This window comes from Fusarium oxysporum, chromosome IX (genome assembly GCF_013085055.1).
Source record: "Fusarium oxysporum Fo47 chromosome IX, complete sequence".
In the NCBI taxonomy this organism is placed as follows: Eukaryota; Fungi; Ascomycota; class Sordariomycetes; order Hypocreales; family Nectriaceae; genus Fusarium; species Fusarium oxysporum.
Window position 1 is genome coordinate 2495844 of NC_072848.1, and position 12086 is coordinate 2507929.

Below are 12086 nucleotides of genomic sequence, written 5' to 3' on the forward strand. Positions count from 1 at the left end.
TGTATCAAAAGCCCTTCACTATCGGGCAAGTTGCAGAATCGTTGGTTTCAGAGACAGACTCTCGGTAGAGCATTCAGCTCCAAGAGCGGGAAAGCCTGTAAAGATCAAAGTCGAGAGAGAAGTATTGACTGGTTAACTCGGAGAACTGCTGGACTGCGAGCCGGGACAGGGAAAACAGCCACGGCCCGCAGTGGGCGTTTACAGCTCAGCGACGGCCGAAGGCATGGTTACTCGACTTTGTTCTTGGTAGGGGTAATTCTCTGGGTGAAGCTGGAAAATGTCGACTTCGTTGTCTTTTGTGGTTTGGGTTTGGGGTTGGTGATAGAGGAAGAAGAGAGGGAGCGAGGGGGAGAGGAGGAGACAAATATCCCAAACTTTTTCCGTCTTCTAAGTGGGGTCGATCCTGATTGGGCAAAGTGTCTCGAGGCAGGCAGTGCCGGGGGGTGATTGATGATTGAGTTAGAAGTGGAGTCGATGGAGCGTGCAGTGCGGGAGGGAAGGTACCTATGCGCTAGTCTATTTTAGGAGGGACAATACCGTCACCGCTTTTTGCAGCCTCGGACAAGCCCAACGATAGGAAGACAATTGTACAATGAGAAGCGCTGATGCGTCGAGTGAGACACTGCAAGGAGACTATTCTGTGCTGTTTTATGCTACGTATGCTATATAGAGCTGACTGCGGTCAATATGTTTGCCTGTCACCGATAGTTGAGAACAAAAGCTGGGACCAAGTTGAATCATGAGTGACTTCAAACATTTACCCCATGCTCCCTGGTCCGTGAGGCGAACAAAATCACAATCAAGGGACCAGTCAGGCCCCAGAATGGAAGCACGACAGGGAGCATGGAGCATCAATCTAATGTATGACTAGGGAGAGATGCAAGAAATTGATATTAGATATGGGAGCAATCCAAGCTTGGGAACATGACAGACAAAGACAGTTGAAAGTGATGTGGCTTTACAATGCATTCAGTGGCTGCATATCACTCCGTGACATGCCACCAGAGTCATATCCCAAACTCAGATATGTCACGAGAACAGCTCAATCGTTTCATTTCCAATTATCTTTTGAGGATACTGACCCAAGACCCCATGCTTCATGCACGGCAGAACAGACGCTGGAGCCGGGATACGCAAGCAAGAAATCAAAGACCCCTCCTCCGTCTCCCTCCAACACAAGGCCAAGCATTTTTCGAAAAGCTCCGCAGCGAGCAAGGAATCCACAGTCAAACAGGGGCAACGCAGGCGGTTATGTCAGTGGCCAATGCCAACTACCAAAAAGTCCAGTTTCAAAAAAATCCGCCCCAGAAAAAAAAGAAAAAGAGGATACCTTTTTTGCTCTCCCATCGGCATCAGACGAGAAACATCGTCAGTCTTCTCGCTTATGCTAGAAATAACGCCAGGAAAATGGATACCGATACCTCGGTCCCCGAAAAAGAATAAGAATTTCTCAAGCTTCTTTGATGTTGCCACGGACACTGGTGGGGTTATTGCCGAACTTTTTTTTTTTCTGTCGTCTAAAGTTTTTTAAGCGACAACCGGAGTTGACGAGGACTAATTACTCAGTATCCGCAGTCTCGACGCAGAAACATCCAATGGAGATGAAAATTTCTGGTGAGGCAAGCTAAGAGTCTTACGCGCCGTCTCGTGCCTGGATACCGAATTCTGTAGATGGTTACGTGGAGAATTGACCGACAGTAGAAGGTTGTCTTCATTTCGTTACTTTGGCGGTTGGGCTTTTAGGTTTAGGCTCAACTCCAGATGCTGGTCAATGAGCATTGCCTTGAAACACTGTGGTCTTTATGTCTCTCAATGCCATATACCGGTCCTTGCAAAGCTGTTCCCATTGTCAATCCCGTATCAACTTCAATCAGCCCCTCATTCCCCTCTTCTTCTCGAAAAGCACTTCCGTCATCAAAAGTCTTTAGCGCCAGACCAATTCTTTAGAGTCAAAATCTCCTCGTAGCGCAACTTCGCCATTGCCCAGTAAACGGCGCCCCTCTTCAGATCGACCTCAGAATTTTTACCAATGGCGGCCTCGGCATTACTTCCTACGACAATAAGCGTAACACAAAAGCGGCACAGTCGAAATTAAGGCGAAAGCTTCTGCATTATGAACACGTAAATGCATTGGATATGACTATGACTCCTGGGTGAGTCAACCTCCCAGAGGAAATCAGCAGCTCTAGAGATTATGCCATTGGCTGCGTTAGCTACACTCGCACACCCCCTTGTTCATTGATGACTCTTGCTGCCACGCATCCTAGCTGCCACGGAGCTTCAAACATGCTTCAGACTTTGGCGTGGTTTCTTGCATGTGAATTGGATCTCAGCTTGCTGCAGCAGCAGAAACAGAAACAATTCTCGATCAGGAATCTTCCGATTGAGCACAACTGGAAACATGAATAGCCATAGAAACTAATCGTGACCACTTGAACCTTACGCTGCACCACTTCAAGTGACACCACTCAAACAATTGGCTTAATACATCCTTGTCCTCGAGGTCAGAACAAACTCAAGCCTGAGGAAAAACTCAGCTCCACCCAACTTTTTTTTCTCGATGGCGTGAAAGCTTCGGCATGGCCCGTGCAACACCCGCGCGCCAAAGCGCGTATCCTATCTAATCTTATCTTATCACCCGCCCCTCCAACCGTTTTCGGCCGTTGTCGTGCCAGCCAGGACGCCAAGGGAAACTGGAGTAAACACTGGACCTCCAACCAGGATTGTAACGTCAACGCTCCGTTTATGAATCCACCGTCCTAAACAAGTCTCGTCCACGATCCATTCTGTTCCTGCATCTTTGTTTAAGCGAAAAGCATATCATCGTGTTTAGCAGCATCATGGAGCGAAAAGCGTCTCATAACCTGTTTGAGGTTTATCTACGGCTACGACCCCCGCCTACACGACATGGTGATGGGGATCGTATTCTTGACGTTGAGCCCACTGAGGACGGTTCACATCCTAAGCATATTATTCTAAATCCGCCTACAGATCGACGTAGGGCGATTGAAAAGTTCGCGTTCACCCAGGTCTTTGAGGAAGATGCAACCCAGCTGGATGTCTTCCACTGCACAGAGATCGTCTCCTTCGTTGAGGGCGTATTGGCGCCTGAGGGCGGCGAGGGAACAGATGCTGTCGTCGCTACCTTGGGAGTGACAGGTTCCGGCAAGGTGAGTACCATGTCAACAATGAAACAACAAGGCTAATAGACGAAGACGCATACGATCCTCGGGAGCAAGACACAACGCGGCCTGACCCAACTCACGATGGACGTCCTCTTCCGCTCAATCGGCGAAAACATTCTCGATCCCAACGCCGCCTTCACAGCCCAAGACTCCCTTCAAGCCATCGACGGTGCCGAGTCCTCCCTAACAACCGCGTCCCACTTCTTCGACCCTCCCTTTCGCGACTCAGTCGCTTCGCGAGCGCCTTCACGCGCCGGCACACCAATGCTTGTACGACAGATCCCAAAGCCTTCCTATGTCAACATTCCCACCTCCAAGCTGGTCACCAACCTCCCAGGCGCGTTCCCGGCAGACTGCGCACCAAGTCCGAAAAGTGTACGGCTTGTTGGCGAGGTAGAGGAAACGCGACGTCTCAAAGAGCGATAGGATCGCTCTTCTGAGCGTGGTAGACAACCTCTCAAAAGTCTGCCTGCGTCCCCTAGCGTGTTGAATTGTCCTAAGACGCCCAAGCGGGGTCTTCGACATTTCATGTCTCTTACTACCTCAACTCGTGTCAAGAATGTTACTAAAGACGATGTTAAGTCCGATGGTCTCATGTCCCCACCACCTCGACGAATTACCGTACGCCCCTCGGCTCTTCCTCAGCTCCCCGACGTGAGCAACATCGACATTTCCTGCGATCCTTCGGCCGAATATGTTGTTATCATCTCGATGTACGAAGTGCACAACGACCGAATCTACGATCTCCTTACTCCCGCTGTCAAATCCGGCGCCACAAAAGAAGTGCGACGACGTCCTTTACTCTTCAAGTCAACAGAGCTATCGCCAGACCGAAAGGTTGTCGCTGGCCTTCGAAAAGTCATCTGCTCCAGTTACAACGAGGCATTGACCGTTGTTGAGACCGGCCTGCAAGAGCGCCGAGTCACCGGTACCGGAAGCAACAGCGTATCAAGCCGAAGTCATGGATTCTTTGTCTTTGAAGTAAAGAAGCGAACTCGCAGCAGGAGACCTAGCCTTTGGGAGGGAAACAAGTTTACCATTGTTGATCTAGCGGGCAGTGAGCGCGCGCGCGAAGCCAAGACGGCGGGTGCTACGCTTGCGGAAGCTGGCAAGATTAATGAGAGTTTGATGTACCTAGGCCAATGCCTTCAGACACAAAGTGAAGCTGCAAGCTCCAGCAAGGCAAGTCATCGAAGTAATGTTTGATGGACAGCGACTAACATGCAATAGCCCAACATTGTTCCTTTCAGACAATGCAAGCTCACCGAGCTCCTCTTCTCAAACTCATTCCCCTCATCCTCAACCTCTCACCCCCAAACTCCTCGTCGCAACCCCCAAAGAGGTGTCATGATCGTCACCGCCGACCCTCGTGGCGACTTCAACGCCACATCTCAAATCCTTCGATATAGCGCCCTTGCTCGTGAAGTAACAGTCCCTCGCGTCCCCTCAATCACAACAACCATCCTCGCCCAACCACCACAAATGGCTCAAAACCGCTCCGTTAGTCCAACACATCCTCACCCACGACCGTTCATGCCCGCAGGTGGAGGATCTTACAGAAACTTCTCTCCACCAATGAGCTCAGATGAACGCGCGACCATGGAGATTGCAGCGCTAGAGATCGCACGGCTTAGTGAGGAAGCGGATCAATTGCGCGAAGAAGTCGATCGTCAAAATGAAGCACGCGTTGCAGCTGAAGCTCACCTGCTCACCATGGAGGACCGCATGCTTGATCTCGAAGCAGCTATTCGCGAAGAGTGCGCCATGGAATTTGAGCAGCGTCTTGCACTAGAAATGGCCCGCTGGAAGAATTCCATGGCTATTGAGCAAGAACGTACCGAGGAGCACTGGGACCGCAAAGTCGAAGTCCTCGAGCGAGGTCTCGCCTCTGACGAAGATTGCGATAAAGAAAACGTTCTTATCGAAGATCTCGAAGAGGAAGTAGATCGACTCCGTCGCGAAAACGGTATTCTTAAGCGTGAGCTTGCGTCCCGCAGCCCGACTAAGCGCAAGCCCCTCGAGGAGCGGGAGGACTTTGCGCCTTCTTCTAAGCCATCTCGCGGCGACAGCATGACCAACTTAGGACGCAAGCTGGAGCGCATGCGCGTTAGTGGTGAAAAGGCACGCCCGGTACCTGTCAATGGGAACGGCAGTCCAAAGAAGATGCGGAAGTTGGGGACGAAGAAGTGGGAGCATGAGGAAGATGAGCTGTCTTAGTATGTCTAGCTACTGCTTATGAGCGTGTTTTTCAGGGTCATGGATATGATGGATGGTCGGTTTGTGTTATAGAATTGGTTCGGATTGGATGGGTCTGACGGATAATGGATGGAGTATACCCTTTGCGTAATGTCGTGCAAGTTCATAGCATCGTAATGCAGTTTTTTGTTGTTCGTTCGCTGTACTCCTCAGTCCCTTCAATTGCCTTCAATTGAGAATTTCGGCTATTTTATCCTGAAAGGTGCCTCCCGATCCTTCTTCATCACCTTAAGCTGTGTATATATACTGCCCATTGACGCATTCCTGCGAACACTAGCATATTGGTGCTGGTTGACGGGCATCCATGTCAAATGTCGAGGTACCTCACACTCCTTAGATATTTTTATCGCCCTCTGCACTGTCCCGACAGTCACCTTTGCTCCTTTTTCTAACATAAGATGCACACATTCTGTCACCTGGCTATCTTCTTCCTTAAAGCTTCTCTCAACAATCGCAATAGCGCCGGCGAGTAGTTCTTCCCATGCTGTCGTTCTGCGGAATCCGATTTGCTTGATTACTTCATTAGGCTTTGCTCCTTTGTCGAGTAAAAGTTTGATTACTGATGCACTTCTTGTGTCTGTCAGGCGCACAAGCGAAAGAAGGGGAACTTTGAGCAGCTCAGGATTTCCCTGTAGTCTCCACCCAAGTGCCCCCAGCTTCAAACGTTCCTTTGGGTCCCGTTTCGCAATCACGACAAGACCGCGGCGATCTGCCTTTGCTTTAATATATTCTCCTACACATAACACAGCTGCCAGGCAGAGGAATTCTTGGTTGGGGTCGGAGCGGTAACTGCTCAATTCTGTCCAGGTCAATTTGCTCTGCCATGTGCCCTTTGGTTCCCTAAACCTCTTTTCTTTATACGTGTAACAGCAGAGACCGGCACACTGCTCTCGGAGATGATCCATCAATCGAACAACATCGCACCTTGAGGATGGTAACGCATTCCCCGCATGGTCCAGGCTTTCGACCAAATTCAGTTGGAAATATCTAGTCCCGGATTTGCTTCGTGCATTTGACCTCACCCAGAGCTTTGCCAAGGATGTATATGCCGCTGAGATCCTAAGACCAGAATCATATGGCGTGGTAAGACAGCTGTTGAGCCTTTGCTGGGTATCAGGCCTTCTCAAAAAGTCCTCAAATGTCCTGTGTAAATATACAACATTACCTCCATCAATTTTTGCAGGATCGCATTGCTCTCGTATAGTTCTCACTTTTTCATGAACTTCAAGTAGACCTCTGCAGCGACTGACAATACGACGCCGCATATCTTCTAGTCGGCCTATCACCTCCTCATAAGGGACAGCACTCGGGTCTTCGTCAATGGCCCGCTCTAAAAAGTCGACCTCGTCCGCATACCACAGTATACGTAGCGAAGTTGTCCCGTTGCACGCGTAAACTAGCTTGAAGAGCTGGGCGGCATGTTCGCGATACAAAGGATCAATACTGTCGATAATCCTTCCATAGAGTTCATCCATTTCTGATGGAAGCAGATTGAGCCGATTCTTGAGATCTTCAACGCGGTCGCCGGCCATCATCCCAGCCAAGAGCGACGCGACAACAATGGTGACCCATAGAAAGACACCACTCGCTTTGTCGGCTATTGAGTGGCTCAAAGCACCAGCAAATTGAGGATGTAGTTTCTGAAACCTTGCGAATTGAGTATTTGCTTCGAATTTAGAAACGACATACTTCGTGATATCGTCGTAGGTGAGGTCTTCCATCTTCAGCCTAGGATAGTATCCGAAAGCGTTCTCAAACTCTGTCCAAGGGCGGCTTGAGACGCAAACTTTGATTGGAGATGCGATGCACTCCTGTATCAGGGATATAAGAGCGTTGCAATCGCCATCAAACTCATCCAAGCCATCGATAAACAGTGCAAGCTTGGCTCGGGTGCTGATGTGTTTGATTGCTTGGCGAAACATGTTGCCCAATTCATCCAGGCTCAGGCGCCTGGGGTCCTCATTAAAAAGACACAAAGACTCCCAACGTGACGAAGCAACAAGTGGAATGACATCTGGGTGCGCGCGAAAAAGCTGAACAAGCAGGGTTCGAAGCAACCCTTCTTTGCTCGCTTGTATGTCTGATCCAATAGCCCAGAAATGAAAGGAGGCAATCGTAAGCTTCCGGTCTCCCGCCCATTGCTGTAAATATTCGTTGCATCTGTTCGCATTGCTTGATTCATCAACAGGCTGAAGGAGGTACTTCATCAGCGTGGATTTTCCTGAGCCTGGCTTTCCGGTGATCCAGTAGAGGCTACCGTCGGATACAAGCCACTCTTTAAAGCCAATCGGTGAAGTCTCAGCGTTATTGTCATTGAAGATCCAGCGAAAGGTTCCCTTGTGAGCTTCCTTTATTGTGAGTTCTCTCTCTTGTATGGTATCGTATCGGATCCTTGAGATGAAGATCTGTTCCAAATGTTGTCGTCTCTGTGGTGATAATTGGATGCTTGATGAATCTGATGGCGCCTTGGCCTCAGAATGGTGAATACGAGCGATCAAGGCATCTGTGAACTCGGACTTGAGTTTCTGGCGCTCATGTAGACCGCCAGTGAGATACTCCATTGCTAACGAACCGAAGCCTGCTTGAATTTCGGATGCACTCGAAGCGTCTCCCATGGCTTTTATGTCTGCTCGCATATCGCGCATCTCCAGCAACATCTGCATCTGGTTATCCAGAGTCTCTCTTGCAGTAGCCCTCAAATTGACGGACAGGTAGAACGTCAGGTCGGCCTTGACCTCTGTCAATCTGCTTTCAAGGCTTTTCAATTTGTCCTCCTTCAAGATTATCAGCCATGTTTTGATCACCGCGTCGCGCTTCCGTCCATGGCTATTTTCCTCAATGCGCTTCAGTGAGTCAAGCATTTCTTTCGCAATCGCTTCACTCTTTTTGGCGAGTGACGATATCGCTGCACCTGTGTTTGATCCGGAGTGACAAATGATCTGAAGCTCATGCTGGGCATCCCGAAGATTGTCTGATGAGCTGTGTAGAGTTTGAAGATTATTGAGAAAGTCATGTTTCGATCGTCTGACTTGGTATAGCGTGGTGAGGAAGCGGGTGCCATAATCGACAACCTGAAGGACACTGGCTGCGACGCCCAGTGCAGCAAGTTCGGCCATGGTGAAGAGGAGATGCGATGGAGTTCATAATGAAACAATGGAAAGTGTCAAAATTCTTGACATTCGTCAATCAATCTTCATTGCGACCAGTCTCTGGCCAAGGCGTTCTCTCATTCTTTCTCCTTTTCTTGAGAGCCTCGTGGTTTCTGTGTTTTCAGCTGCTGCGGAAGTAGGCTGTACAGACATGGCGGCGTCTATTGATTCGTCAGGCAACAAGTGGCTTGCAGGGGTTGGTCTTCGACCAAAAGCCTCCAATAATGGCAGCCGAAGTCAGGAAGAGGCTATTTCGTGACTGGGCTAATGGTTCGCATTATGTCGATGTTTTGTTGTGTCAAGTGGGTCGAAATAAAATGAGCCAGGTGCTTAAATCTGGGGGAAACAGCAGGAGCTGGCGGCGGAGGCCATGATGAAGGAGGGAGCAAGAAATAAGGAGGCATTCGTCATGCGAGGCAGGCGATCAAAATATGACTTTTCCGCGACTGTGAAGCCGCCTCGGCGCATTAGCGACTTTCCTTGGACATAACACGCTCAGTTCGACATACCGACGAGGTATGCAGTCACAAATACAGATCAAGTTGGCGTGCGTGCGAGACCTAGCGATCATGAGCGGGAAGTGGGTGAGCGGATTTAAAGCGGCTATTAGCACAGGACCCTGAATCTTTGACTCGATAACTTTCGTCGTGTGGCTGGTAAAGCGACAAACTCAAGACCGAAGAACACTATAAACAGAATCTCCGCTATGCGCACCAACGTTGCGATACTGTGAATTGCATCTTCAGTCTCGCAATGTACCACGTGATGAGCACTCAGAAACAGGGCGACCAGGGAAATATAAACAACAGGCAGCGAAAGGATGCTCCTTACAAGGTAAATCCCGTTCTTGAATCATTGGCAAGCGCTTAAAGGTCCAAGAATTACAATACGACGACGATAGTAAGCTTGGTTTGCGACAACGAATAGCTGGCGATACGGCTTACGGCTGCTGAGAGTAGCACCGCCTCAATATGAAACGTAATCGCTGCCGTACGTCGTTTCCAACCTCGCCAACCGTATCCAATACATTGCATTTCCTGACTCCATCGCTCTGTTGGCTCTGCTCACCTATTCTTATGTCTGTTGGCAGCAGTTCTGTAACAGATCAACGGACCCTCGGAGCCGGTATCAGCCCGTGAACCACTGCCCGGCCGGGATCCCCGGAGAGTGATCCACCGCGAAACCACCAGGGTTCAATATCAGCGCTTAACCTAAGCCTACAGACTTCAGTACTACGATGTTGGTAAAGTCAAAAGAGACGAGCAAATTACGGTATTGAATACGGTTACATTATTCACTCGTGTAACGGCCGCATGTACCATAATAAAGTAATTTCCCAGTCATGCATTTCTGGGTAAGAGGCGTTTGGGTCACCGCACAGTGGTAGTCTAATGCCCAGGTGAGGGGCTACCGTTGATGCCTGGCGAAACGTGGAGAAGATTTCTGTACGCGACACCGTTTGAATATCGTCAGTGTTGCACTGTTGCTTTTCCAGCTGAGACTGGACGTTGGTCGCATGACTTGATGATCCATCCCAATTCCGTTCCTCCATCTTCCTTTCTTCTCTCAACAACACAGCTTCTTCTTAATACCACTATCTTCTCTCTCGGTAACCCGTATCGCGAGGCCTGCGACAAACGAACAGAGTGTTCCCCTGAAAACGCCAAGATCGAACTGTGCGTCGTGAGAGTGGGAAACCTGTCGTCATTTTTATAGGGAAGAACCCGCCCTTGAGACAAAGGACGCGCCCACATTCAATCCGCCGCCGTCATTCCTCAGCGCTTGCGCACGGCAGATCAATTCTCACTCCTGTTTCTCTTCCTTTTTCTCCCTTGTGTCACCACCGTCAAGGGATTAAAATCGCATCGTGTCCCTCTTCTCCCCCGCCGTATCTCTCTGCATCTCTTATCGCTTTACCTCAATCTTTTTCGATATGACGTGGGAACTCAACCAGAGGCGGTTCATCCGCTCCATCAATTCGAAGTACATCTACGGTCGCATCGTAAGTCGAAGCTCACTCACCCACGCCCTGTTTTTTTCCAACTCTATGATCCGTCGCCACTTTAGCTTCCCCAGTATTTTCCCCAACTACTGTCCAGCTCTATCGTCATCGCTACAGGCTCTTTTTTTTCGCTTGTTCATGATATCACTTTGCGCACTTCTTTACTTTTGCTTTTCTTCTTTCATCACATTTTTTTTTTTAAATCTCGGTGTCCTTCCTTCTTTGTGCTGTTAGGCCTTTTTTGTGCGACTCGACGCTGACGACATCATCACCAGCCTCTTCTGCATACCATCGTTTTCTTAATCGAAATGGCATTCATCGCAAGACTTACAGCTCGATTCAACTCGTACTATGACGAGCGACCATGTACGCTACCTTGAACCCCTCTCGCTCGATGCGATATAACTGACACCTCGCAGTAATGACCATGATGGTCACTAACGCCATCCTCGGAGGTGTCGCCGACACAGTCGCCCAATCCATCACCGCGATTCGCGAACGAGCTATCCGTCAGCCAGGCGGTCTTAAGAAGAACGACGGCATCGCTATTGAGATCCACGAGCTTGACCGCAAGAACCCCTTCTACGAGCGCGACCTGATCCCCGACTCGGTCGGCCTTCCTCCACCTTTCGACTTTGAGCGTCTCACGCGCTTCATGGCATACGGTTTCTGCATGGCTCCTGTGCAATTCAAGTGGTTCCGCTTCCTCGAGCGAGTCTTCCCCGTCACCAAGACCAGCGCTTTCGTCCCCGCCATGAAGCGCGTTGCTTTCGATCAGCTCATCTTTGCGCCATTTGGTTTGGCTGTGTTTTACACGACCATGACTATTGCTGAGGGTGGCGGCCGTCGCGCCGTTTCGAACAAGCTTCGGGATATGTACATTCCAACTCTCAAGGCCAACTATGTTGTTTGGCCTGCTGTGCAAATTGTCAACTTCCGCTTGATGCCTGTTCAGTTCCAACTGGTACGTCATTCTTTTGTGCCCCAGAAACCCAGATCGCTAACAGGTTTGCAGCCTTTCGTGTCAACAATTGGTATTGCCTGGACAGCATACCTGTCCTTGACAAACTCAGCGTCTGACTAAGCCCATTATATCATGTCTGGTGAACGTTTTCAATCGGCCTCGAGCTAATTGTTGATCGATGATGAATATTAAATTGCGTCGACTGTTATTGTTTCAGCCGTCACATAGAAATGGCGTTTGGGATTTTTTACATATACTGCACGATTTGGCATGCTCCGGGACCTGCAATTGAGAGTTTGAGACTCTGGCCCTTTTGCGGCAATGCCTCGCACGGCATTTTTCTTATGGGTTTGGGATGGGATACGGACCATGTTTAGAATAATAGCGTGAGTCTCGTTTGGCGTTTCGGTAGATTTTTAAAATAACAAGACGAAGCGATCTTTTTTGTCTTCAACACTTCTATACCATGTTCAACTTTGTGTTTAGCAAATGTAAATGCGATGTACTTCCCTGTCGGAAAACGGTTTGAT

The 12086-nt window shown here is 49.4% G+C and overlaps 3 protein-coding genes across 3 annotated transcripts; 2 read left to right on the forward strand and 1 right to left on the reverse strand.

The window, feature by feature from the left end:
• Positions 1 to 2846: 2846 nt before the first annotated feature.
• On the forward strand, positions 2847 to 5562 carry FOBCDRAFT_298731 (P-loop containing nucleoside triphosphate hydrolase protein; the record flags this gene model as incomplete). The annotated part of the gene is made up of 4 exons (XM_059611936.1): positions 2847 to 3170; positions 3216 to 3560; positions 3768 to 4385; positions 4416 to 5562. Coding segments are annotated over 4 exons (2274 nt in total), but the record flags the coding sequence as incomplete, so codon positions are not given.
• An 866-nt stretch (positions 5563 to 6428) lies between these two features.
• On the reverse strand, positions 6429 to 8557 carry FOBCDRAFT_298735 (uncharacterized protein; the record flags this gene model as incomplete). The annotated part of the gene is made up of 2 exons (XM_059611937.1): positions 6429 to 6500; positions 6692 to 8557. 2 exons carry the CDS (start codon positions 8555 to 8557, stop codon positions 6429 to 6431), a joined length of 1938 nt encoding a protein of 645 aa, XP_059465856.1.
• A 1600-nt stretch (positions 8558 to 10157) lies between these two features.
• Positions 10158 to 11676, forward strand: FOBCDRAFT_298736 (uncharacterized protein; the record flags this gene model as incomplete). The annotated part of the gene is made up of 4 exons (XM_031190501.3): positions 10158 to 10592; positions 10868 to 10958; positions 11012 to 11556; positions 11608 to 11676. The coding sequence occupies exons 1-4, from the start codon at positions 10524 to 10526 to the stop codon at positions 11674 to 11676; spliced, it is 774 nt and encodes a 257-aa protein (XP_031034486.3). The 5' UTR covers positions 10158 to 10523.
• Between the last annotated feature and the right edge of the window lie 410 nt (positions 11677 to 12086).